The sequence below is a fragment of the Sminthopsis crassicaudata genome, chromosome 1, assembly GCF_048593235.1.
Source record: "Sminthopsis crassicaudata isolate SCR6 chromosome 1, ASM4859323v1, whole genome shotgun sequence".
NCBI lineage: Eukaryota > Metazoa > Chordata > Mammalia > Dasyuromorphia > Dasyuridae > Sminthopsis > Sminthopsis crassicaudata.
Genome location: NC_133617.1, coordinates 18,827,597 through 18,854,824, shown reverse-complemented (window position 1 = coordinate 18,854,824; position 27,228 = coordinate 18,827,597). Strand labels below are relative to the sequence as shown.

General features: G+C 59.0%; 1 protein-coding gene across 1 annotated transcript; it reads right to left on the bottom strand.

Moving 5' to 3' along the window:
• Window positions 1-1,184: 1,184 nt before the first annotated feature.
• Window positions 1,185-27,228, bottom strand: FOXN4 (forkhead box N4). Its single transcript, XM_074295517.1, has 10 exons — window positions 27,111-27,228; window positions 25,692-25,777; window positions 11,443-11,600; window positions 8,893-9,011; window positions 8,715-8,810; window positions 8,230-8,357; window positions 6,071-6,167; window positions 5,444-5,651; window positions 4,757-5,176; window positions 1,185-3,164 (listed from the first exon to the last, which is right to left on the bottom strand). The coding sequence occupies exons 2-10, from the start codon at window positions 25,772-25,774 to the stop codon at window positions 2,905-2,907; spliced, it is 1,569 nt and encodes a 522-aa protein (XP_074151618.1). The 5' UTR covers window positions 25,775-25,777; window positions 27,111-27,228; the 3' UTR covers window positions 1,185-2,904.

Here is a 27,228-nt window from a genome sequence, read left to right as displayed (position 1 = left end):
CGTGGCTTCACATTTGCCTCCTGCCCATGGGGTGCCTCCCTAACTCTTCAAGGATCTGCTTCTGACTCAACATCACCAAGAGCTCCTTCTCCTTGAGCATCAGGAGGTGTGGGCACTCCCTGCCTTCCATGCCATGTCTGTGCCCTACCTTTGGGAGAAAATAAAGCCAGCCAGGAATGTCCCATGCAGCATCCCGAGCCCAACGAGGAGCATGGACTTCATGGACAAGATGAAGCCCGAGGTCACCTTCAGCTCAATAGAAAGTCTGTGGGAAGCAGTGTCCAACCTCAATGACTGGAGGATCCACAGGGATACAGATCCCCTGGGAACAAATGCCATCATTAGCATCTTGGTCAACCAATGACGTCCTCCAGGAAGTCGAATGTCTGTCATCTTGGAGAATACATTTTGGAAAGTTCAAAGAGACTCTTAAGTTTAGTCCTATCCTCCTGCAGGAAAAATAGTAATAGACCTTTAGGACCACCAATGAGGTGACCTTAAGCTCTAAACCCCAGCACTAGACCCAGAGGAAAACCTGGATTCAAATCCATCCTTAGATAGTTACTAGCTGTGTGACTCTAGGCAAGTCCACTCCCCCTCTACCTCAATATCCCTGTCTGTATAATGGGATTGACAGCACCAACTTCCCAGCTTTGTGAGGATCTAATGAAACAGTATCCATAAGGTGCTTTGCAAACCCTAAAAGTGCTATCTAGATGCTAGCTCATAGTAGTAGCTTGCCACATCCCAAGGTAGCCTATTATCCTTTTGTTTATAAATTTTAAAAATTTACAAATATATATTTTATACTGGAGAACGTGCTTTTGAAATGTTTCCATTTCAGTCATAAATCTGCAACATCTATCCCTGGCTACTACGCCCTGCCCTAGAGAGCCTTGCAAAAGAAGCCAATTTCTTCTTCCACAGAGGCTTGGTGAATAGAGTGATCATATCCTCCCTTCAGCCTTCTCCAGGCTAAACACCCTGGATTCTGTCCACTCTGAGGCCCTCTTCTAGAAGGTCAATCAGTACTTGTTGATTGACCCAGTGCTTAGCATGAAGCATTCAGTAGGTGTTTAATAAATGCCCGTTGACTCGACAAACCACTTTGTCACAGCCCTTTGTTGTTTACAGATATCCTGCTAACAAAGATCCATTTCTATTTCACACTTGTGAACAACAAATTCATTTTCTTCTCATTTTATTGAAAAAGATCCTATTACACTATGTTTACAGAAGCTTGGTGTTGCCCTAAGAAACGATTAAAATATCAGTGGTCTGGACCACGGCACAGGAAAGTCTCAGGCGGTTTGTGCAAGTCGGGGCACTCCGGCCACTGTGTGGACGTGTGATTTTGATAGCTGAAGTGTTCAGAGAGTTGCCAAAGGTGGGACCTTCCAGGCAGAGGGACACCAAAGGTGGGACCCTCCAGGCAGAGGGACACCTTTGGAACCCTCCCTGGGATGAGAAGAAGGGAGGGAGAGAAACCAGCATCTTGTTGGCCAACGCTGGACCACGGGATAAGCTTTCGTTACTTTATTCTTTCACTTTCATCCACGGTCGATGATTCCTCTTCGTTTCTCATTGCCTCCCTCCAAATCGGGACCCCTAGATCAAAACTGTCTGCAGAATGGGTCACATGAAAAACCAGGAGGGGAAATTGGGCTGAAATCGGGTCAGTATGGGAGACAGGAGGGCAAACCAAACAGGACAGACGACTGACACGTCCACGACCCCCTTCTCTGCCACGGGTAAAGCTGTACACAGCGTGGCTCTGTCCAAGGCTTCAGATCCGACTTCCCGTCGCTGGGCCCCAAGCTTAAAAACCATGGGAAGACCCGAAGGCCCGTCCCTTTGACTCCTGTGGGAGGACGTGCTCCCAATCAATACTGTACAATGAGTGTTTTTAAAATGTGGCTACAGGTCACAAGAAAATGGGATGTTTCATAGTATGCAAAGGACAGTTTAAAAAAAAAAAAAACATGACTACAGGGACAAAGAACAAGTTTGGGGCTTGATTCACCCACAATTTGTGTCTGAGGCAATTCAGGGGGCGGTCACTTGAGGAGCCGGGGCTCCTTTGGTCTTGATTGGTAGCAATAAATATAAATAAATTTACAAACAGTAATACTGCCTAGCACAGCCCTGGGGATCTAGTCTACGAAATCTAGGGAATGTCTGTCTTCTCCAAGGAAGATGAGACCAATGCCCAGGGGAGGCCCACTTCAGACTTCTCGGGCTCTCCATCCAGCACCCCCCCGCTGGCTCCATCCACCAGAGACTTCCAGGGGGGGTCTCACCCCGGGGCATCAGGCTTCTCAGAAGAATAAATTAAGGGTGTCCAGAGGAAGGGAGGAAGCTGATGGAGCTGCCCAGGCCTTGAAATCAGACTGGGCCCCTCAGGGGTCTGAAAGCCCAGCTTGGGCTGAGATCCAGCTGAACCCAGAGAGGAAACAAGAAGCTGGTCCGGTCACTCAGTCGTGGTCACTGACAGGCCGGGACACCCTCAGGAGACATTCTATGCAAAGGTCCTGGGGTGTGTGAGCACAGTGGGCCCCCCTGCCCCCCAATCTCTATGTGTCTGTCGATTTCAGTGTCTCCATCTCTCTCTCAATCAGCGTCTCTTTCAGAGTGTCTCTCTCTCTCTCTCTCTCTCTCTCTATCTCTCACACACACACACACACACACACACACACACACACACACACACACACACACACACAGCTCTGTACCTTCCTAAGGGCCATGGAAGCAGCAGGAGAGGCCCCCTGTGGGCAGGGACTGGGCTGGTGGGCTCCAGCACAGCAGAGCTCTAGACCCAGAATGTCCCCCAGTGCCAGACCGCCCCCCATTCCGCCTCCAAGGCCAGGCCCCCCATGCCCACCAAGGCCGAGCCATGGGTGTTCAGAGCAGGGCAATGGGCTTATTGCCTGGGGCCCCCAGGTACTGGGCAGAGGAGGACGGTGCGCTGTCCCCTGCGGCTGCGTAGGCGGTGTACAGGCTGGTGACCTGCAAGTCTGAGAAGGACTGGTCGCTGCCGCTGGAGACGGGGGTGAGCCCCGAGGCGCCCAGGTCACAGTCCGACAGCTGCAGGGGGGAGTTGCTGAAGGCCCCGAGGGTGTCCAAGCTGAAGCTGTCATCCTTCATGTCGTCCCAGAGGTTCCCTGTGGGGGCAAGTGAACCGTCATCCCAGAGCCCTCCTCCCTGCCCTGAAGAGCTCAGGGGCAGGGGACAAGGACAAGGCCCTTCTTCCCAGGCCTGGAGGGCTCTGGCGGCTGGGCCCAACTCATCTGGGCAGTCTGGGTCTGCCCTCATCACTGCCCCTGGACACTGGCCACCAGCAGCAGCCGCCCCCTAGGAGAACAGGGCAGGTCAGCGCCCTTCATGGGACCTTGGACAGGTCCTGTTACAAGGAGCTGTCCAAGGTGACTCCGCCAGTGGGTCACAGCCTCAGAATCTAATGACTTCTGTCTCCAATCCCAAGAGTCTTTGCTCTGCCTCCCCCTCACAGCAGGGCGGAGCTAGAACCAGAACACTGCCAGGTGCGCCCCACCCACACCTGGGAGCTCTGGCAGGGCCATTAACTGGGGCTGCTGGGTTCTGGATGCCCAGGGAGAGTGTGGTGGGGCCTCTGAGCAAGGAAGGGCCTTAGAACAGGGGGTGTCAGAGGTGGGAGGGGCCTTAGTACAGGGGGTGTCAGAGGTGGGAGGGGGCTTAGAACAGGGGGTGTCAGGCCTGGGAGGGTCCTTAGAACAGGGGGTGTCAGAGGTGGGAGGGGCCTTAGTACAGGGGGTGTCAGAGGTGGGAGGGGGCTTAGAACAGGGGGTGTCAGGCCTGGGAGGGTCCTTAGAACAGGGGGTGTCAGAGGTGGGAGGGGCCTTAGAACAGGGGATGTCAGAGCTGGGAGGGGGCTTAGAACAGGGGATGTCAGAGCTGGGAGGGAGCTTAGAACAGGGGATGTCAGAGCTGGGAGGGGCCTTAGAACAGGGGATGTCAGAGCTGGGAGGGGCTTAGAACAGGGGGTGTCAGGGCTGGGAGGGGCCTTAGAACAGGGGATGTCAGGGCTGGGAGGGGCCTTAGAACAGGGGGTGTCAGGGCTGGGAGGGGCCTTAGAACAGGGGGTGTCAGAGGTGGGAGGGGCCTTAGAACAGGGGGTGTCAGGGCTGGGAGGGGCCTTAGAACAGGGGGTGTCAGGCCTGGGAGGGTCCTTAGAACAGGGGGTGTCAGAGGTGGGAGGGGCCTTAGAACAGGGGGTGTCAGGGCTGGGAGGGGCCTTAGAACAGGGGGTGTCAGGGCTGGGAGGGGCCTTAGAACAGGGGGTGTCAGGGCTGGGAGAGCTTTAGAACAGGGGGTGTCAGGGCTGGGAGGGGCCTTAGAATAGGGGGTGTAAGGGCTGGGAGGGGCCTTAGAACAGGGGGTGTCAGGGCTGGGAGGGGCCTTAGAACAGGGGGTGTCAGGGCTGGGAGGGAGCTTAGAACAGGGGGTGTCAGGGCTGGGAGGGGGCTTAGAACAGGGGGTGTCAGGGCTGGGAGGGGCTTAGAACATAGTAGAACACATCCTTAAGCGTTATCTAGCTCTGCTGTTCTCAGAGACTTCTATGTCCCCGGGACTGTTTCATGAGCTCCTGAAGCCCCACACTGCTCTCCCAGAAGTCCTCGGCTGGTGTAACTTCTGCCACGCTAAGCGTCATTAGCCGGCCCCACCGCGGAAGCCCCGGCGTCCTCCGCAGCTGCAGGTGAGAGGCCGCCTCACTCACCCTGCAGGGCAAAGTCCACGATGCTGGGGTCCAGGGCGTCCACCTCCGCGCTCACGTCGCCCACGATGCTGAGGAAGTCCGCAGGAGCCCTGCTCACGTGGGGGGCGGGGAGGGGGCTGCAGCTCACGGCGTGGGGGGCGGGGAGGGGGCTGCAGCTCACGTCGGGCAGCGCGTGCAGCGGCGGGGTCTGGGCGGGCGCCGGGGAGCCGGGGGCCAGGCCCAGGCGAGGCTGCAGTTGGTGCTGCAGGGGGAGGGACTGGAGCGACAGGGTCATCAGGGGCTGCGGCGGGAGGCGCGAGGCGGCCAGGCGGCCCGGCGCGGCCGCCGCCCCCCGGCCCAGCCCCGGCGCGTCGGGCTCCCCGGGCTCCCCGAGGCGGCGGCAGCTCTCGGGCCGGTCGCTGATCAGCTTGTCCAGCTCTTCTGCGAGGGGAGAGAGAGCTCACGGCGGGCCGGGGTGGGGGCGGGGCCGCGGGGCGGCGGAGCGGGCCCAGAGCTTGGACAGCCGCGGCCCGAATAACCTCCGAGACCCCCCAGAGTTCCCCCGAAACTAACCCGGGAGAGAAAAGGGGGTTTTGGGGTGACACGGACGTCACACTAAGCTGATAAAACCCAGGCATTAAGCCCGTCCCCCCCTCCCCCCCCGGGCAGTTGGGCCCGCCCTGCGCGGCCGAGGCCCCGCGGCCCTACCCGGGTTGGCCATACTGCGGTGAATGGCGGCCAGGTCCTTCCGCTTCCACTTGTGCATCTCCTCCTCCATCTTGTCGATGCGCGCCAGGTTAAGGGCCCAGAGGCAGCCCTTGCGCGACGAGCCGCTGCTCTTGTTCTCCACCTTCTCGAAGCATTTGTTCAGGGACAGGTTGTGGCGGACCGAGTTCTTCCAGCCATCGGGGGCCGTCTGCCGGGCGGGGCCGGAGCCGGGCTCAGAGCCGGCCCGCCCACGAGGGGGAGCTCCCCACCTGCGCCTGGGATGGAGAGCTCGCCCCCGCCAGCAAAGGAGAACTCCCCCCGCCCACGACGGAGAGGGAAGGGGGGGGGGGCTCCTTCCCTACCTGGTAGTGACGGGGAGCACCCTCCCTGCCCGCCCACCACTAGGGGCTCCCTCCTTCCCACAGCAGCTCCGGCTGCTCCTCACAGACCCGTCCAGCCCTCTGCCTCAGACCGCCGGGGTCTCCCCCTGTGGTCCTCCTCCATCCTGAAGCGCGAGCTATTGGCGTCCCGGCCTCCCCCTTCGCTAGGGGCCCTTCCTGCCCCGAAGGCTCCTGCCTCTCCTCGATGGAAAACTCCCAACTGCTCCCAGACTGCCGCCGCCCTCACCTTGAAGTAGGGGAAGTGCTCCTTCATGAAGCTGTAGATCTCGCTGACCGGGAGGCTGCCCGTCTTGCTGTTTTTCAGGGCCATTGCGATCAGGCAGCTGAAGGAGGAAAGCGCCGGGCCCAGAGGGCCTCTGGTCTGAGGACGGGCCGCCCATCTGTCCGCCCTTCCCTCCCTCCCACCCTCTCCTGGGGAGCTGGAGGCAGGGGACGCTGCGGGCCCAGGAAGGAGCCGGCCCCAAAGCCCGCCAGGCCCCTGGGTCCAAAGCCAGCTTCCGGCCAGCCACACAGCCCTAATAAAGTGTGTCTGCAGTGAGGTCAGCTTCAGGTGCTTCAGCAGCCGTGACCCCGGCCCAAGCATCCTCAGAAACAACAGGGATAGGAACAGCGCGACTCCTCAGGATGTTGTGGAGCTCAAACCGCATTCAGCACAACGCTGAGCACACAGTAGGCGCCGTATGAATGCTTACCCCTTCCTTCCTCCAGGATGCTCAGGCTCACTCAGTTCCCCTGGACCCCTTCCAAGAGCTGAGCCTCTGGCTCCCTGGGAGCTTCAGGAGGAGTGAGCACACAGCTGGTGCTATAGAAATGCTTACTCCTCCTTCCTCCAGGTTGCTCAGGCTCACTCAGTTCCCCTGGACCCCTTCCAGGAGTTGAGCCTCTGGCTCCCTGGGAGCTTCAGGAGGAGTGAGCACACAGCTGGTGCTATATAAATGCTTACTCCTCCTTCCTCCAGGTTGCTCAGGCTCACTCAGCTCCCCTGGACCCCTTCCAAGAGCTGAGGCTCTGGCTCCCTGGGAGCTTCAGGAGGAGTGAGCACACAGCTGGTGCTATATAAATGCTTACTCCTCCTTCCTCCAGGTTGCTCAGGCTCACTCAGCTCCCCTGTACCCCTTCCAGGAGTTGAGCCTCTGGCTCCCTGGGAGCTTCAGGAGGAGTGAGCACACAGCTGGTGCTATAGAAATGCTTACTCCTCCTTCCTCCAGGTTGCTCAGGCTCACTCAGCTCCCCTGTACCCCTTCCAGGAGCTGAGGCTCTGGCTCCCTGGGAGCTTCAGGAGGAGTGAGCACACAGCTGGTGCTATATAAATGCTTACTCCTCCTTCCTCCAGGTTGCTCAGGCTCACTCAGCTCCCCTGGACCCCTTCCAGGAGTTGAGCCTCTGGCTCCCTGGGAGCTTCAGGAGGAGTGAGCACACAGCTGGTGCTATAGAAATGCTTACTCCTCCTTCCTCCAGGTTGCTCAGGCTCACTCAGTTCCCCTGGACCCCTTCCAGGAGCTGAGGCTCTGGCTCCCTGGGAGCTTCAGGAGGAGTGAGCACACAGCTGGTGCTATAGAAATGCTTACTCCTCCTTCCTCCAGGTTGCTCAGGCTCACTCAGCTCCCCTGGACCCCTTCCAGGAGTTGAGCCTCTGGCTCCCTGGGAGCTTCAGGAGGAGTGAGCACACAGCTGGTGCTATAGAAATGCTTACTCCTCCTTCCTCCAGGTTGCTCAGGCTCACTCAGCTCCCCTGGACCCCTTCCAGGAGCTGAGGCTCTGGCTCCCTGAGGGCTTCAGCCAGAGTCAGGATGGGGGTCGGAGGGCGCTTGGGGGAGAAAAGCTGAGGGGATTTGGCTCTGGGTCCTGGGCCAGTGGGTGGCCTGGCAGGCTTTCTTCCTGGCGCCTCTCTTACACTCCCCAGCCCCCACCCTGCTCTTCATGGGATGTGGAGGCCAGGTAAGACCTTGGAGGCCATTGAGTCTCGTCTTCACAAAACGGGAAACTGAGGCTCAGAGGTTGGCTTGGCCAAAGACATGCAGGCGGTTAAGCCTTAGAGTCAGGACTCGAACTTAGTCTCTGGGCTCCAGAGCCAGGACAGTTCCCAGCTCTCTGCCACCGATGCCAAATGATAAGGGATGTCCCTGGGTCCGCCCCTCCCCCCTCCTGGGCCTCAGTTTCTCCTGCGCTTTGTACCCCACAGGACTTGTGAGGAGCAGTGGAAGCCGCGGCTGCCGGGCCACGAGTAGTCAGGGCTCTCGGGCCGGGCCCCCCAGGAGTCTCCGGCCTGCTCTTGTGGGGCAGGGTCCCTCTTCCCCCTGGACCCAGGGGGGAGCCCAGGGCCCCCAAACCCTGCAGCGTCCCTGGGAGCTCTTGGGGGCCGGGGGGAGAGGAGTCCCAGCTCACCTGTAGGAGTAGATGGGCTTGGGGTAGTGCTTGGGGTGCAGGTCCTGGGCCGAGTGTGCGGGGAGGCGAGGCTGGGGGAACGGAGGCTGCGCCCCGAAGGAGACACTGTACATTCCGGCTGGGGGGCACTGATCATGGGAGATGGAGAGGGAGAGGAGGAGGAGGGGAAACGGAGAGACAGTCACCAGCCAGGACCTGGGGGCCCACACAAAAGGCAAAACCCTGCCTGCCTCAAGAGGCTGCCAGTCTGCTGGAGGCAGGCAGGCAGTCAGGAGAGGCTTCCTGGAGGCAGAGGCCCCAGGAGGATCAGCCAGAGGAGGCGGCTAAGAGGAACTACAGGCCTTGGGCAAGCCCTCCCCGACCCCAGCCCCTCGGACCTCTGGGAAGGACGCTCCCCGGACCCCTACTCAGGGGCAGTGCCCTGGGATCTGGCGGGCTTCTAAGAGACCTGCCCCCTGGGAGCCCTGCAGAGGCCCCTCTGGTACCTGATGTGTGCCCTGGGCCAGGGTGAATGGCGGCTGGGAGGGTGCTGGGTAGAGCTGGGGCTGGTCTTGCTGGCCCCCCATGGGGTACTGGCTCATCTGGGGGGAGGAGGGAGGAGACACTGGGGATCAGGGGGGGCCCGGACCTCGTTCCCCACCCCACCCTCCTCAGTGCACTTACACTGGCTCCGTGGGACCCGATACTGCCAAGCCCCAGCAGGCCCTGGGGGGGCACGCTGCCTGGCACGTGGCTGATGGCGCCCGGGGCGCCCACCGTGAGCATGCTGGCTGCCATGGAACCTAGGGTGGGGGCGAAGCAGAGAAAGACAAGCGGCCACTGGCTGGGGGCCCGCCTCACCGCCATGCACTGGCCTGGCCTGGCCACAGGAGGGGGGAGGGAGCCCCGTCTGCCAGGGGCACTCTGGGAGCTCTCCTAGGCGATCCTGGGGGGCTGGGAGCCGAGGCCTTTTCCCAGTGTGGGCACACAAGGCCCTAGGTCACCAGGCCAGATGGACCCCTAATGGGACTCCCCAGTATAGGTCACTAGGCTAGATGGCTCCCACCATGGGCTGCCAGGCTGGACAGGACCCCCCAATGTGGGTCCCTAGGCTGGATGGCCCCCCCATGTAAGTCACTAGGCCGGATGCCCCCCCGTGTGTCACTAGGCCGGATGGCCCCCCCATGTAAGTCACTAGACCAGATGGCCCCTCCCCGATGTAAGTCACAAGGCCGGATTGGCCCCCCCCCCCCGATGTAAGTCACTAGGCCAGATGGCCCCCCCCCGATGTAAGTCACTAGGCCGGATGACCCCCCTCCCCGATGTAAGTCACTAGGCCGGATGCCCCCCCCCCGATGTAAGTCACTAGGCCAGATGGCCCCCCCTGATGTAAGTCACTAGGCCGGATGGCCCCCCCCATGTAAGTCACTAGACCAGATGGCCCCCCCCTGTAAGTCACTAGGCCGGATGGCCCCCCTCCCCAATGTAAGTCACTAGGCCGGATGCCCCCCCCCCGATGTAAGTCACTAGGCCAGATGGCCCCCCCCGATGTAAGTCACTAGGCCGGATGGCCCCCCCGTGTAAGTCACTAGGCCGGATGGCCCCCCCTGTAAGTCACTAGGCCGGATGGCCCCCCCTCCCCGATGTAAGTCACTAGGCTGGATGCCCCCCCCCATGTAAGTCACTAGGCCGGATGGCCCCCCCATGTAAGTCACTAGGGATGGCCCCCCCATGTAAGTCACTAGGCCGGATGGCCCCCCCGTGTAAGTCACTAGGCCGGATGACCCCCCTCCCCGATGTAAGTCACTAGGCTGGATGCCCCCCCCATGTAAGTCACTAGGGATGGCCCCCCCATGTAAGTCACTAGGCCGGATGGCCCCCCCGTGTAAGTCACTAGGCCGGATGACCCCCCTCCCCGATGTAAGTCACTAGGCTGGATGCCCCCCCCCATGTAAGTCACTAGGCCGGATGGCCCCCCCCCCATGTAAGTCACTAGGCCGGATGGCCCCCCCCGATGTAAGTCACTAGGCCGGATGCCCCCCCCCATGTAAGTCACTAGGCTGGATGGCCCCCCCCCCGATGTAAGTCACTAGGCCGGATGGCCCCCCCCATGTAAGTCACTAGGCCGGATGGCCCTCCCACCCCTCCCACCCCCCCCCCCCCCCCCGATGTAGGACACCAGGCCAGACGGCCCCAGCATGGGGCCCCCAGCCCCAGCCATCTTTCCCCCCCCCCCCCCCAGAGCTCCCAAAGCGGCAGCATGGCGGTTCTGCTGGCCCCCGGGCCCCTCCCACACCTGACTTTCAAGGACGCCCTCAGTCATCCCCTGCTCCCAGACAGGACCTGGCAAACCTGGCCCCAGGACCCCAGGCACACTCCCAGCCGCCCTCCGCCACCTACAGACCAGGACGGGACATCTGGGGCCATGTGGTCAGTAGGAGGACTGACAGAGGCTCAGGAGACTCCCAGACCCCAGACTCAGAGCTGGGGGGATCTTAGGGGCCGTAGAGTCCAATCTCCCCATTTTATAGCTAAAGCAGCTGAGGCTTGGGAGAGATTTTTCTAGAGGTCACCCATTAGGGGACACAGCCAGAGGCTTTTTGATGCCGTGAATTCCTTGAATGGTCTGATCATATTTTTAAGTAAATGAAATGCCAAATATTGGCGCTGCTATGGGTCCCATCCCAGTCCATAGAGCCCCCGAAATCTACCCACAAGCCCCTCGGGGATCGGGGTACCCCTGAACTGCTGGGGGGCGGCCAGCGGAACCCACCCATTTTACAGTTGAAGAAGCTGGGCCCCTGCACCACAGGATAGCTCTGCAGCCGAGCCACTGCCCCCAGAGCCAGGCCCGGCTCTAGCCTGAACCCTGACCCCCCAATGGCCCAAACCCTCCTGAGACTCTCGGCAGGAGGTCTTTCCACAGGGACGTGCCAGAGGGCAAAGGGCACCAGGAAGCCTGGGCTAGGGGACCTTCTTTCAGTCACTGACCATCTGTAAAAGGGCATTGGACCGGGCCCCTGGGACATTCTGGCCCGCTGGACCTCAGAGTGGGGCCCGGCCCAGTGGGATTTCAGAAAACGTGGGTCCCTGAGCCCCCGGCAGCTGTTGGGTTATGGGGAGGGGGCTTCCCTGCCATCCCTGCAGAAGCCTCTGGCGCCTGGGAGCTCTGGGGTTCCCGTGTTTGGGGGAAGTGGTACAGAGGCCTCGGGGCCCGCCGGGAGAGCTGGCTACCTGTCTGCTGCAGCAAGGCGCCGGGGCCGCCGAAGTCCATCCGGCCGCTGGCCATCTGCTGCAGCCGCGGCACGTCCACCGCCGTCAGCCAGGAGAGGGACTGCAGGTCGCTGGGCAGCTCCTCCTCGGCGGCCCGGGAAGGGTCAGAGGCCATGAGCCTGTGGGGCCGAGAGAGCAGAGAGTGGGGAGGGGGCACACGTCGCCTTGGAGCGCCCCCGCCCCGGCACAGGTGTGAATCCTGCCTTGTTCCCCACGTGTCTCAGTGTCCTCATCTGTGAAATGGGCACAACAGGACCTGCCTCCAACCAGGCAAGCTGTGTCACGGGTTCTGGAGACCTTAAAGCCCCATATGAACCAGCGATTAATGGCGAGGTCGCTTCCCTACTCTAGGCTCAGCTCCAGTAGCTTCAGGATGGGGAGGGGTCCCAGGACAGAGCCCCTCTGGTGCTACTGCTTTATTGTAACAGATGGGGAAACCGAGGCCCAAGAGACCAGGCTCCCACACAGCGGCAGAAGCAGGGCTGGGTTCGACTTACAGACCAGCTTCCTTCCCAGGGCCGAGGGCTCCCCAAATCGGCGGCTCGTGGGAAGCCCCGGAGGACTCAGCAGCACTTGGCTCCTTGGCACCCGAGCCTTTCCTTTTTATGTTTCCAAATACTTCTGGGAAGGTTCTGTGGGCTTCCCAGGGCTCGGGACCCCCCAAAACGGGAGCCCCTGAAGGCTCAATCGGAGCAGAGCGGCCCTGGGGGAGGCGCCGGCTCTGCTACTTCCTCCCCAGCTCATCTGTGAAGTGGGGACGTCGGGCTGACCCCTCCGGGCCATTGTAGCCCCAATGCACGGGGCTTCAACTTCTCGGGCCAAAATATTCAGTGTGTCATACACAGGCAGATGCAGGGGGGCTCGGGGACATGGGGGCCAGCGGGGGGCGGGGCTGGGGGGACGGGCCTCAAGAGTTAAGCCTCAGACACTGTGAGACGCCAGGCAGGGCCGGGACCGGCTCCCTGGGCGGCCTCGTCTGGGAAGGAGAAAGGGCCGGGAACCAAGCTTTCTTAAGCACCTACTATGTGCCAGGAGCTGGGCCTTTAAAGACTTTCTGGATTGGTCTGTAAAATGGGGCAGTAACAGCGCAGACTCGGGCTTCACTGAGAGAATCCAGGAGAAAATCTCCAAAAAGAGCTTTGTGTGACATCACTAACGTGGCGTCGTGGGTATCAGTATCATACCCGAGTTATTGTTCAATAGCGGCTCCGGCTGGCCTCTGGTAAGGGGAGGGGGAAGGGAAAGAGAGTTAGAGGGCGGGGGGGGGGAGGGGGGCATGAGGAAGTCAGAGAGAGACAGAGACAAAGGAGAGAGAGACAAAAACAGAGACAGAGAGATTGAGAGAGACAGAGACAGAGGAGAGAGACAGAGACAGAGAGATAGAGACAGAGGAGAGAGAAACAGAGACATAGACAGAGACAAAGAGATTGAGAGAGATAGAGAGGTAGAGACAGAGACAGAGATTGAGAGAGACAGAGACAGAGGAGAGAGACAGAGACAGAGGAGAGAGACAGAGACAGAGAGATAGAGACAGAGGAGAGAGAAACAGAGACAAAAACAGAGACATAGACAGAGACAAAGAGATTGAGAGAGATAGAGGTAGAGACAGAGACAGAGATTGAGAGAGACAGAGACAGAGGAGAGAGACAGAGGAGAGAGAGACAAAAACAGAGACATAGAGACAAAGAGATTGAGAGAGATAGAGAGGTAGAGACAGAGACAGAGATTGAGAGAGACAGAGACAGAGGAGAGAGACAGAGGAGAGAGAGACAAAAACAGAGACATAGAGACAAAGAGATTGAGAGAGATAGAGAGGTAGAGACAGAGACAGAGATTGAGAGAGACAGAGACAGAGGAGAGAGACAGAGATTGAGAGAGATAGAGACAGAGGAGAGAGAAACAGACAAAAACAGAGACATAGACAGAGACACGGAGAGAGACAGAGAGAGAGGAGAGAGACTGAGACAAAGAGAGAGATAGAGACAGACTGAGACAGAGAGAGAGGGAGGGGAAAAGGTGGGGAGAGGCCAAGACGCTGTATTGGAGAGGAGGGGGGAGAATTGATCTGACTGGTCCCTACCCTGGCTCTGCCTTCCATGCAGAGGTCTCAGTTTCCTTACTTACTATTTTGTCCTGTTCCTCTTTTCCATCTTTCATCTCCCTCCCTCTCTCTGTGTCTGTGTCTGTCTCTGTCTCTATTCCTTCTCTCTGTCTCTCTCTCTGTGTGTGTCTGTGTCTCTGTTTCTCTATCTCTGCCTGTCTCTCTGCCTGTCTCTCTGTGTCTCTGTCTCTGTCTTTCTTTCTTTCTTTCTCTGTGTTGCGCTCTCTCTACTGTAGTTTTTGGGACCATAATTAGTGTTGTCATGGCAACTTCTGTTCAGTTATTTGGTCCAGGCTAAAGCTTGCGGTCCCAGGAAAGGGGGCATCAGGTGACCATCCCCCCCGCCCAGGGATTGGCTGGATCAAATATAAACAGGAGCCCAAAGTGTTTGAAAAGTGGGCAGGCGGGCCCCGGTGGCCCCTACGACAGTTGGCCCTGGCTGGTGTGGGCCGCCTCTCCATTGTGCGGGAGCGACTGCTGCCCCCCACGGCACGTGGCCCCCATTGTCTCGGGGTCTCCTGCCCAACTGTTTCTGACCCCTGCCCACCCTCCCCGCCTCTGCCCAGCTCCAAATTAATCTGGCTGACTGACAGTGAGCAGCCCCCCCTGCCCCCCCCGCCCAGGACCATCTGGCTCCCTGCTCCCCGCTGGGGCCCTTCCAGATAGGCCCAGCCGCCCCCTCCCCACTCCCCAGGGTCAGGGGGCGGTGAGGTCATCGGGGCTCAGTGCACACGCCTCCAGTGAGGGCACAGGGTGACCCGAGCCCCTCCCCCAGGGCAAAGGCCAAAGTGTGTGTGCGAGTGTGCGCCCTGAGCCTTGTGGGCAGTGGGTGAGTGGTGGGCACATGCGGGCATCGGCGCGCTCCTGAGTCTGAGCGCTGCAGGTGCGCCTGGTGGCCCCGAAGGACATACAAAGGTCGCCCGAGCTCTGCAGAGAAGGCCGGGCCGGGGGCTGGGTGGGCGCTGACCCAGATGAGCTCTCCCTGAAACTTCTTGAGAGCCCAGGAGGTGGGCGGAGCGGGGAGACTGGGCACCTTTTACAGATGGGGAAACTGAGGCTTACCAAGGCAGCTTGGTCCATCAAATGAGGGGAAAGGGAATCAGCATTTAGAGTGCCTACTGTGTACCCTGCCCTTTTTACAAATAGTACCTCATTTGACCCTCTCAAGGACTCTGGGAGGGGGCGCTGCCGGGGTCCCCAATTAACGACTGAGGAAGCGGAGGCAGACGGGGTAAGTGAAGTGCCCAGAGCCACATGGGCAGTGTCGGAGGCTGAATTTGAACCCAAGCCCTGAGCCCGGAGCTGACCTAGCAAGGCCAGGAGCAGAACCTCAGAGTCTGGTGCACCAGGCCTGGGCCAGCACCGGGACCGAGACTCGACTTCTGACTTTGCCAGTCACCAGGACAAGCCCTTTGGGGTAGGTGACCTTTAAGGCCCCTCCTACCGTCCCAAGACCAGCCCATCCCCTGCCCCCATCTCTATGCACAGCTGAGAGGGACCCCACAGAGGAGATGGACCACAGGGGCAGGATTCAAACCCAGGTCCCTTGCTTCTAGTGTCACTGTTCTTTCTGCTCTCCTGCACTGCCCGCAGGAAACAAGGGCCTGCTCAGCTCGGGCAAGATCACCAGACCATGGGCACCTTCTTCGCCCTGTCCACCTATGTGTCTGGGGGGAAATCATCCAAGAAATCCCACGCTGCTCATGGGAAAGTCCCACCTGTCATGGTCTCCCCCTCTCCCCACTGCCACCAACCCCCGCATCTGTGACTTCCTCCGGGAAGAATGGAAGCCCCTCGAGGACAGGAACATTTCAGCCTTGTCCCCGCGGCCCTGGCACCCAGGCAGCCTTCATTTAACTTCCTTCTTTCCTTCCTTCCTCCCTCTTACTTCCTTCCTTCCTTTCTTTTCTTCCTCCCTTCCTTCCTTTCTCCCTTCTTCCTTTTTTTCTTCTTCTTCCTTCCTTCCTTCCTCCCTTCTTTCCATCTTTCTTTTCTTCTTCCCCCTTCCTTGCTTCTTTCCTCCTTCCCTCCCTTTTTTTCTTTCCTCCTTTCTCCCTCTCTCTCTCCCTCCCTTCTTTCCTCCCTTTCTTTTCTTCCTTACATCCCTTTCCTTTCTTCCTCCCTCTCTCCCTTTTTTTCTACCTTCCTTCCATTCCTTCCCTTTTTCCTCCTTTCTTTTTTTCCTTCTTCCTTTCCCCTCTCTCCTTTCTTTTATTTTCCCCTTCTATCTTCCTCCCTCCCTTCTTTCGTTCCTTCTTCCTTTCTCCCTCCCTTCTTTCCTCCCTCCCTTCTTTTTCTTCTTCCCTTCCTCCTTCTCCCTTCCTCCCTTCCTTGCTTACTTCCTTCCCTTCTTTCCTCCCTCATTTCTTCCCTTACTTCCTTTCTTCTTCCCTTCTTCCTTACTCCCTCCCTCCCTCCCTTCCTTCCCTTCTTCCTTCTTTCCTTTCCCATCCAACAATCCCCTTCCCTTATTCCTACACACCTACTTCATCTAGAAAGATACAACATTTAATGGGGGGGGGCACCTTTGTGGATCCTTTTGGCCGGGCCCAGCCCAGTGGGTCTTGGGGGGCTGGCAATAGGTAGCCAGTCCTGTAAAACCTGTAAAACTGAGGCAGACTGGCGTAGAGGGGCACAGCATGGGGCTGGGTCCATAGCCCAGCTTCTGGGCCTGGATCTCAGTTGCTCAGTCAGTCATTAGACAGGCTAGGAACCAGGCCAGGGTACTGAGCGGGCCGGACCCCGCCTCCTCCCTTAAGCCGTGCAGTCCGGTCTGGCCCTCGGAGCCACCTCTTGAGGTTCCACTACATCACAGACTTGGTGTCAGAGGTCACTCAGTCCACCTCCCTGGCCTGGGATCCCTCAGGTGGTCCGAAGCAGGACTGGACTCCCCACTCCTCCCCTCCCGCTCCAAACCGAGCTCTCTCGTCCGCCCTATAAGTATTCCTAGAGCTGCTTTCCTCATAAGAACTGTGAGGCGGCCATGCAGAGATCACTTGTACCCATGAGAAGCCTAAGGCCCATGAGCCTGCTGGAGCAGGACACCCACACGGGCCGTGCACCCCCCTCCAGGTTTTGTGAGGACCTAGTGCAGGGCTTAGCACAGGCACATAGCAGGTGCCCACTCAGTGTTGGCTTTCAATCCACCAGTTCTCTTAACAACCCTGTGGGGGAATCGTGGAGTGGAAGAAGCCGACTCAGGGCAAAGAGTGCGAGCTTTGGAGTCCAGGCACCTGGGTCTGCCTCTCGGCTCTGCCACGGACTGCGGGGCCCCCAGGCCCAGAAGTCTTCCCATCTCTGGGGCCCTCAGGAAGATGCTCTGCCCCCCCCACTCTCTGCCTGGCCAAGGACAAGCAGCTTCTCCCCTGGGGGCCTCGGCTCCTTGTGTAAGATGAGGGGACCTGACTCGCTCCCCCTTCCAGCACTGCGTCCCCTATGGACACCCCAGTTCTCGGCGCAGCCACAACTAGGCCTGGACCACCGGGGCTGTGTCCCCCAGGGGTCACGTTTAGAGGATGCTCAAGGTTTCATCAGACACAGCATCTTGTCCCTTCCCCCATGCCAGGTTCCCTGCCCCACCGGGATTGGGGAGGCTGCACAGAATGTCCTGGCCTTAGGTGATTCCCACAGATAGCAGAGGCTCAGATTCAAATCCCACCCATGACCCTGAACTCTTAGGCAAATCCTTCTCCTCTTTTAGGGCTCCACTTCCTTCTCTGTCAAATTAGAGATGAGGGGGTGCTCCCCTCAAAGATGGGTAACAGGGAAGGAAAGAAGGAAGGGAAGGAAGGTAGGAAGGAAGGAAAGGAAAGGAAAGGAAGAAAAGAGGGAGGGAGGGAGAACCAGGGAAAAAAGGGTGGGAAACGGGAGAGGGAAGAAGTCTGGAGCCAAAGAAGAGACCTGGGTTCTCCCGGCCGGGCCCTGGGGAGCTCTGTGTGTGGCCGCCCCGACTCAGACAGCAGAGCCCGTGGAGCACTTACAACCCTTGCACTGACGGGGCGCAGGCTGTGCCCACACTGTCAGGGATCCAGGGTCTGCTGGGGCAGGGGGAGGCTGACCCTGCCCTGGAGCCAGGAGGTCCAGACTGGACTGTGACCTTTGTCACGCCCTCACGGACCTTCACAAGCACCAAGTGCACTGACTTTGGACCTCTCGGGGCTATGGGTAAAACATAAAGTGATCTAAAGTGCAGGGAGCAGGGGCAGGAGATAAGCATTTATTGAGTGCCTACTATATGCAGTACTGTGCCAAAAAATTTTAAAATATCTCCCTTGATCCATGGATTTGAGAAATGGGGCTCAGAGGCTTTCCAGGCCAAACTTATTTGGGGAAACTGAGGCCAGAGCGGCGAAGTGACTCGGCAGTTTGCATTAAGTGTGGGTGATGGGTTCTGAACCTGGGTTTTCCTTGATGTCAGCCCAGAGCCCTAGCGGGGCTGCCCCACACCACCTTTACCTCCTATCATTTCCCAAGATTTCCGGGGACCACTGGCCCCTCTTCCCTCCACTTTCCTTTCAGCCCTTCCGGACCTCCTCCCACTCCCAGGTCCTGCTCAGAGGCTGCCTCTTCCAGGAAGCCCTCCCTTTTCTCTGGGCCCCCAAGGGTCCTCCTCTTCCCTGGCTGCTGTAAGCCAGAGTCCTGGGCCTCTCACGGCCTCCTCCCCCTGCCCAGCTCCGAGGCCGTAAGCCTTTTAGGGCCGGGATCTTGTGCTCCGGTGCCCGCCAGAGGCGGTCTGGAGGTCTGCACGGAGAGGGGCTGGGCACATAATCCGTAGGCATACACCCGGCTGGGTTCATTCATTCGCTTCTGTGCCCAGGGGCTCCCAGGGAGCCGGGGTCTCTTCCCAGTGAAGAGCCCATCCTCTGGGCTCCCTCCCCTCCCACCCTCTCAGCCCAGAACCCCGAGAACCTCAAAGAACAACGGAGGCAGCCCCCCTCCCCTCTGACTGCCCATCCCCCTCTCCTCCTGCCCTCTGCTAGGTCAGTGCCAGCTTCCGCCGGCTCCTCCCCTCTGCCGCTCCCCCTCCCCCCCCTTGTCCATCTCTCTCCACTGCTCCTTCCCTCCCTCCCACAAATGTGCCCAGGCCCCCGTCCTGAAAGTTCCCCTCCCCCCTTCCCCTGGTCTCTCTGCTGACCCCCAAGCTCTCACCCCCACCTGCCTTTGGGCAGACGTCCAACACACAAGTCCAACAGGGAGCCCCCAATCTTTCCGCCTCTAAACTGCGAGGGGGCGTGTGCCAACCCAGGAGTCATTCTCCCCCTCCCCCAGGTCTAAAACCCAGGTCCGATCCGCCCCCCGGGACCCCACCGAACGCGCTCGCACCAAGGCCCCAGGAGCGGCCCTCTCCCAGCACCGCCTCCGCACCCTGCCGCCCCAGAGGCCAGCCTCCTGCCTGCTCCCCCGACCTCCACCTCGGGGCTGGGCCCGCCCGCTGCCCTGCAGGACGGGGCTGTTGTCTGCTCTTGTATCCCTAGGCCAGGGACTGGCGCTAGTGTTCGCCCACGCCCCACGCCCCCTTCTCAGGCCTAACACAGGGTCTAGGACCCCTGCCAGCCCCGACACCCCTGACCCAAGCCCCCTCCCAGCGTCCCGCGTTAGGGTGCCCACTGGGGGGGCGGGGGCGGGGCGGGGCTGCTCTCAGAGCCAGCCTGCGGGCAGGGGTTCCTCCCCCACGGCCCTCGAGGAGCTCGGGGACGGATCGGGCAGCACGTGCACACCCTCGCCCCAGCTCTTCCCCGCAAGCTCCCCACGGGGGGCGCTCACACCCACGCACTCCCTCGGCGAACGAGCGGCCCGTGCCCCGGGCGGTCACTGCTCTGGCCGCCCCTGCCGCGGGAGTCGCTCTTAGCTTCCCTTTCTCCTCTTCCCTCCCCCCCCCAAGCTCAGGGGGGTCTTAGGGGCCAAGACCCTGCGGGGGCCACAGGGTCCCTGACTCGGGGTAGCGGAAGCCCCGCGGGGCACCGGGGGTACTGGGACCGCCGGGTCCTGCGGCCTTTGGAGGGAAATGGCTCGTGGAGAGGGAGGAGGCAACAGAGTCTGGACCCGAACTCAGGGCTTCTGGGTCCAAATCCGGAATTCCACCGCCCTGCGCTGCCTTAAAAGACAATTAGAGCCAGTATCAGAGCTGGGAGGGGCCTCAGAACGGAGGAGGGGGGGTCAGAGCTGGGAGGGGCCTCAGAACGGAGGGGGGGGGGTCAGAGCTGGGAGGGGCCTCAGAACGGAGGGGGGAGGGTCAGAGCTGGGAGGGGCCTCAGAACGGAGGGGGGGGGTCAGAGCTGGGAGGGGCCTCAGAACAAAGGGGGGGGTCAGAGCTGGGAGGGGCCTCAGAACGGGGGGGGTGGGTCAGAGCTGGGAGGGGCCTCAGAAGGAGGGGGTGGGGTCATAGCTGGGAGGGGCCTCAGAACGGAGGGGGGAGGGTCAGAACGGAGGGGGGAGGGTCAGAGCTGGGAGGGGCCTCAGAACGGAGGGGGGAGGGTCAGAACGGAGGGGGGAGGGTCAGAACTGGGAGGGGTCTCAGAAGGAGGGGGTGGGGTCAGAGCTGGGAGGGGCCTCAGAAGGAGGGGGGAGAGTCAGAGCTGGGAGGGGCCTCAGAACGGAGGAGGGGGGTCAGAGCTGGGAGGGGTCTCAGAACAAAAGGGGGGGTCGTAGCTGGGAGGGGCCTCAGAAGGAGGGGGTGGGGTCATAGCTGGGAGGGGCCTCAGAACGGAAGGGGGAGGGTCAGAGCTGGGAGGGGCCTCAGAACGGAGGGGGGGGTCAGAGCTGGGAGGGGCCTCAGAACGGAAGGTCAGAGCTGGGAGGGGCCTCAGAACGGAGGGGGGAGAGTCAGAGCTGGGAGGGGCCTCAGAACAAAAGGGGGGGGGTCGTAGCTGGGAGGGGCCTCAGAACGGAGGGGGGAGGGTCAGAACGGAGGGGGGAGGGTCAGAGCTGGGAGGGGCCTCAGAACGGAGGGGGGAGGGTCAGAACGGAGGGGGGAGGGTCAGAACTGGGAGGGGTCTCAGAAGGAGAGGGTGGGGTCATAGCTGGGAGGGGCCTCAGAACGGAGGGGGTGGGGTCAGAGCTGGGAGGGGCCTCAGAACGGAGGAGGGGGGTCAGAGCTGGGAGGGGTCTCAGAACAAAAGGGGGGGTCGTAGCTGGGAGGGGCCTCAGAACGGAGGGGGGAGGGTCATAGCTGGGAGGGGCCTCAGAACGGAAGGGGGAGGGTCAGAGCTGGGAGGGGCCTCAGAACGGAGGGGGGGGTCAGAGCTGGGAGGGGCCTCAGAACGGGGGGGGGGTCAGAGCTGGGAGGGGCCTCAGAACGGAGGGGGGGGTCAGAGCTGGGAGGGGTCTCAGAACGGAGGGGGGGTCAGAGCTAGGAGGGGCCTCAGAGCACGGGGTGTCGGGGCTGGGCGGGGTCTCTTTCATTTAACCGGGCCCTGGGGCCGAGGGGAAGCCTTGTCCAGGTCCCACGGGTGGATGGCCGTCCCCCCTGCGTCCAGTCCAGGGCTCAGTCCCCTGAGTTGGGCCTCTCTGGGCACGGCCCCCCACTGGCCGCGGGGGGCACGCCCCCTCCCCCTCCCTCCCCCGGCTGGCGGTGGCCGGCTGCTGCCTCACGGGGGAGGCCGAGAAGCGCTGAGCTTCCCGGGATCGCTCCTGGGAGGCCCCCGCTGGCCGGGCCAGCTGCTGCCCGGCACTCCCTGCAGGGCAATTGAAAATAACGGCCGAGCCCTGAACAGGCCGGCTGGGGGAGGGTCCGCTGGGGCCCAGGCTGGGGGGAAGAGGGGGCTGCCCTGCCCGAGGCCCAGGCCCACAAGCGGCCCCAGGCCCGGACCCAAAGGCAGAGCCCTGCCTTCTCTCCCCCTTCCCCTGGTCAGGCAGGAAAGCTGCTCGCTCTGCCAACTGTACCAGCGGAAGAACCCGCTGGTCGTGGAGCCAGGAAGACCTGGGTGCAAACGCTGCCTTGGACACACAAGCCGCCTAACATTCGCAGGCCACTCTTGTCCTCTGAGACTCAGCTGTGAAATGGGGGAGGGGAGGGGACCCAACAATCAGCCCGAAAGTTACAACCCCCACTTGGCACAGTGTCTGGCACACAGTAAGTTCTTAATAAGTGTTTTGATTATCCCACTTTCTCCCCTATGGTCTTTGAAGGCTGGAGTTTTCCCCGCTGTAAAATGGAGCTCATAACTGCATCTACCTCCAACAGTTGTTAAAGGGCCAAACGAGATGATATTTGTAAAGTACTTATTACAGTGCCCAGCACATAGTAGGTATTTAACAAGTGTTTGTCCTAAACCTTTCTGTTCTAATAAGAGTAAATCCCTTAATCGATGTCTGCCTCAGTTTCCCCAAATGTTGTTCTCGTGAGAATCAAAGGAGAAAACGCTTAGCACGTAGCCGTCCCATGGTGGGCCATGAGACAGGTTCTTGAGAGCATGAGTCCCATTTTACAGATGAGGAGACTGAGGCTCTTAACGGCTATTAAGAATCAGAGGCTGGATTTGAATGTAGGGTTTTATGACTCCAAGACCAATGCTTGGCCCTCTTCTCCAGGAGGGGTGTAATATTGAAAGGATCCATGATGCTATTGGGGGGGGTGCTCCTTTCTGGAATACAGAACCCAAAGTGTGCAAAAGAAAGCCCTGAGAGTGGGAGTCTGAGAACTAGGGTTTCAATGGAGGCTCTGCCCTTTAACTCTCTGCCTGTGAACTCAGTTTCTCATCCAATGGAAGGGAGTGATCAGAGAGTCTCAGAGACTTTCGAGACTACACTCGCCGTCTCTTTATTGGGGCTCCTGGCTTCTATATGAGCTCAGTCTATCAATCTGTTATCAGGTCCCGGCTGGGAAACCTTCCAAGGCCTGTGCAGCCAGAACCCACGGTCACTCTGAGTGACTGCACATTGCCTGCCTCAGTTTCCTCCTCTGTGAAATGGGCATAAGAACACCTCCAGGGCTGACCATACTCGGAAAGCTCTTTGAAAACCATGAGGTGCTACCTAAGTGTTAGCTATCACTATTGAGATTGATTGAGATTAATCAGCCAGTAACGGCAAACCCTGCTAAGGGGCTTTAAGTTTGCAAAGCCTTTTCCGTACATTAACTCGAGTGATCCTCACAGCCCCATGTTACCGAGGAGGAAGCTGAGGCAGACAGAGTTTAAGCGACTTGGCTAAGGAAGCAGAACGAGCAGGTCCTGTCTGTCTTGGCAGGAGTTTCCTCCCTGGGATTCAGCTGAAAGCAAGTGTCAGGCTGTTTTATTATTGTTAACTACAAGGGTTCCACAAATTTGAGCTACATAGAGGTTGGACCAAGACTCACCTCACAGGCTGTGGGGAGGGGGCTCAGATACTTTAAAAAGGGAGAGACGGGCTGAGACCAGAGAGATGGGGGAAGGAGTTTGGTTTTGCTGGACCGTCTCCGCTCAGGGACCCAAGCAGGGGCACCAATCTGCTCTGTGGGCACCCTTTCCCCATCCTGCCAGATGCTGAGCTGCAGCTCTCCGGCCCCATTAGAAGGGGCTCCCCCCACCCCTGGCACTTATGGATTAGGTGTCTTATGGATTCTGTAGCTTTTCCCATCCACCACTGCAGGTTCCATCTTCCTCCCAATTCTCCTGCTGCTAATTGGCAGCCCAGGGTCCCCCCCTCTCCCTGGGCAGGGCCCGCCAGAGCAGACAGCGGGAGAGTAAACGGAGCTGATCGGAGCTGACAGATTCATTCAGCCCCCCGCTTGGTGCTCCCTGCGCCTGCGGCAGCCTCCCCTGACCCAGGGCAACCTCCTCGCCCGGAATCCCCAGGCTTTCCCAGGGCTGAGGCGGAGGAAAAGGAACCAGGTCAGGGAGGCCCTCTCCAGCCACAGGCTCTCGGGGCCAGTCAGCCAGCGCCTGGGCTGCGGTTCCCACAGCTGTCCCTGGCCCAGAGCCAGACACCCCTCACCTCTATCTGCACTCCAGCAGGATGACTGGGGGCAAGCACCCATCTGCAAGGAAGGGACACGGTTCCCAGGGTCCCAGCTCCATGAGCCAGACGGAGGAAGGCCCATCCTCAGCCTCCACTCTCTCAGCCATGTTTCTGGGGGTGGGAGTAGCTCGTTGGAGAGTCCTCAGAGATTGTCTCCCTCAGGCATGTTGGAAAAATCTAGGGACCCCTTCTCAGAATCATGTATTTAATTGCATGAGCCAAAATTCTCAGGATTACTGTGGAGACTACTTATATGAAATGCAAGTATAAAAATGTTTTAAAGAACCCCAAATTTATAGACCCCCAGTTAAGAACCCCCTTTAAAAAGATCTCATTTTCTCTAAAGCCAGAAGGCATAGATTCAAATCCTCCCTCTGCTCGGGCACCTGCACCTCTGGCTCTTCTGATGAATGAAATATTAGACAAGCTGTCCCCTGAAGGCCCTTCCAGCTGTGGATCTAGGATCTCTCAATGTCTCCAGATCCAGTGCCTTTGCGTTACACCAAAGCATCATGGATGTTGCCGAAGGGGGAATGGGCTTGATTCGCTCCCTAGCAACCTTTAAGGTCCCTCTCCCAGATCCAAAGTGGGATGTTTCCATTAAGGGAGAGGGTGTCATGAGCCCTTCCGAGGTCTCCCTGGTCAGTCTGTATGGTGGAGTCAGTCCCTGTGTCCCTGCAAACAAACATCAACACACACACACACACACACACACACACACACACACACACACACACACACACACACACACACCACTCACTTCCCTTTGGTCACATCTTCAAGATGGAGAGATGGATGTCAAAGGTGGAGGGAGGGACAAGTCTGTTCTCTCACCCAGGACCCCAACCCCAGCTGATGGGAGAGAAATCATTCCTATTTCTGTACTGGCCCTGGGGTGTAAATGCCCTCTTTTCTCAATAGATGATTTCAGACCCATTTTCCAAGTGGTACCAGCCAGTCATGGGATTATAACAACAACAACAATAATAACTCAGATTTACATGGTTCGATAAGGTTTCCAAAGCACTTTATGCATTTTACCTAATTTGATCCTCTTAGGGGAGGTGCTATGATTATCCCAATTTCCCAGATGAGGGAAACTGAGGCTGAAGGAGGTTAAATGATTTGCTTATGAGTTCCACAGTAGTGAGTATTAGAGGCAGGGAAAGGGGTCTCAGCCATCATCTAGCCCAGCCCCCTCCTGTTGTTGTTTTAAAATAGATGCCAAATCTGGGGGAAGGAGGGGAAAAGCCGAAACAAAAGGTTTTGCAATCGTCAATGCTGGAAAATTACCTCTTCATAAATTTTTTGTGAAAATTAATTAAATAAATTAATCAATTAATAAAAAATAAAATAAAATTGATGACAAAACTGAGATGCAAAGAGAGGAACTCACACAAATACTAAAGAAATAAAAATAAATTTAAAATATTAAAGAAATGAGTGGCAATTTGAACCTAAGCTCTGGGTCACTCTCTTAATTCAACAACGCCTGAGGATCAAGGAGGTGCCCAGCCAGACACCTGGAGGAAGTGGCCAGGATCTGATTCGAAACTTTGCACTGCCCAGGAGGTGTCTGACTCACCTCCCCCCCCCCCAGTCTCCCAATCACAACAGGGTGATCTCTGCTGCCCCCAGATCTTGAGGAGGGAGGTGGGGAAGCTGTTTCTGAGGGAATTTCAACCTGGGGAAGCTTCCCCCCCACTTAATAGTATTTTATTTCCAATTACATGTAAATATAGTTTTCAACATTTACTTTTATAAGGTTTCCATTTTTTTCTCTCTCCCTCCCTGTACTCCCCCCTCCCCAAGGCAGCAGGCGATCTGATCTAGGTTAAACACATACAATCATATTAAACATATTGGGGAAGCTTTTAGAAACACATAATGGGTTGTCCTAAGTCCGGAGCACTCCCAAGAATCCAAAAGTGGAGGCTCCAGACACCATTTGAACCCAGAACCCAGAGGAGAGTTTCACCCCTGAGCCTGAAAGATCAGTTTGTCGAGGAACAGTTTTCCTTAGCGGGCCGAGCCCCCAAACCCGCAGCTCCTTCCCAGCATCACCACCATAGGTAGCCATAGTAAGTGATCACTTGGGGGAGGCTGGGAAATGCCCCGGCACCTCTGATCTGGGGCTTTTCAGAGCTAATAATCAAGAGAAACAATCTCTCACCTGTATTCCTGCGGAGAGTGAAGATTCTGTCCTGAATTTCTAAGGATTCCTGACATTATGGATGGAATGTCACTTTCTATCATCTCCTTGAGGGAAAAAAGACAAAAACTTGGTTAGGGAGGTGAGGAGATGATGAATTACTCAGCTATTCAAGAGAATGGATTTGTGTGTGTGTGTGTGTGTGTGTGTGTGTGTGTGTGTGTGTGTGTGTGGTGTGTAGGGGAAGATGGAAATGAATGGGAAAAAAAGGACATGAGGAAAAAAGATTGAAATAAAGGAAATTACAGAGGAAATGGGAGGGAAGAGAGGAGAAAAAGGAGAAGAAAGGAGAGAAAGAGAAAAAAAGAGAGGAAAACAGGTGAGAGAAAAGGGCAGAAAAGATCGAAAAGATGGGAGGGAAATGGAAGGAGAGAGATAAAAGAGGGGAAACAGAAAAAAAGGAGGGGGGAAAGGAGAGAGAGAGAGAGAGAGAGAGAGAGAGAGAGAGAGAGAGAGAGAGAGAGAGAGAGAGAGAGAGAGAGAGAGAGAGAGGGGGGGGGGGGGGGGAGGGGGAAAGAGATGGGAGAAGAAGAGAAAGAAAAAGTGATGGGGATGGAGGAAAGATGAAAGATAGAAGAGGGGAGAAAGAGGAGACAGACTGGAGCACAGGGGGGTCGGGGAGGGTTAGAAGAGGGGAGCTGCGGAGCGCGCTGGGAAGCTCTTGGACGCCCCCCACCCAACACTCTCAGAGCCTCACTGCACCTTTGGAAGTCAAGTCAAAACGCTTTTATTAAGCCCCCACTACACACCGGGCACACGCACACGCGAAAAGGGGCGCAGTTGCCAGTGCAGCCAGGACGCCCGGGAGAAGGGGCGCCCCGATTTCCTGGCTCCAGGCGGACCCGGCAGCACCGTCCGGACTCCCCGGACGCCCCCGGCCCCGCAGTCCCGTCCACACCTCTCGCCCCGGGCCCCGCGGTCCCCACGTCCGCCAGAGAGGCAGGCAGGCTGCAGGCGCCGGGGCCGTTGCTATCCCGACAGATACAAACACTGCCCGGTCCTGCGGAGCCGCACCTGCGAGGCACCTTCTGGGCGGGGATTCTTTGCGACGAGCCCGCAGGGCATCCCCGGCGGGGGCACTCACACCTCCCTCCAAAGCAAAACAGACCCCCCCCCCAGGGCAGACCAAACCAGAGCGCCGCCAGGAGGGACCACTAGGTTTCCCAAAGCGCGGCGGGGGAGGCGGCCGCGGAGGGGAAGGGCAGCGGCTGGGGCCGGCGCCTTCCCCGGGCGCCCGCAGCATCCCGAGCACTGTGCACGAAGGCGCCCCGGGCCGCGCAGACCGGGCTCGCGCCGGGAGAGGAGTCCGCCTCCCCGAGCTCCCGGGGCGGGATGCTGGCTTGGGGCCGGGAGCAGAGGGGCCGGGGCCGAGGGCTGTACCTGATTGCGGGCTGGGCGGCGGCTGCGGCTGCACCACTGTGGCCTCTAAGGGAACCCTCCGCGCTCGCCCGCTCGCCCGCTCGCCCGCTCGCCCGCCCGCTCGCTCTTGCAGACCCGG

Bases quoted from the DNA above. Each gene is read 5' to 3' on its own strand.
- FOXN4 (XM_074295517.1), bottom strand. From the start codon at position 25,774: ATGATAGAAAGTGACATTCCATCCATAATGTCAGGAATCCTTAGAAAT. The intron at 8,358-8,714 runs GTACCAGAGGGG...TCCCATGATCAG, and splicing joins TGGCCCAGGGCACACATCAG to TGCCCCCCAGCCGGAATGTA. The intron at 5,177-5,443 runs GTAGGGCCGCGG...CTCCCCTCGCAG, and splicing joins CCGCAGTATGGCCAACCCGG to AAGAGCTGGACAAGCTGATC.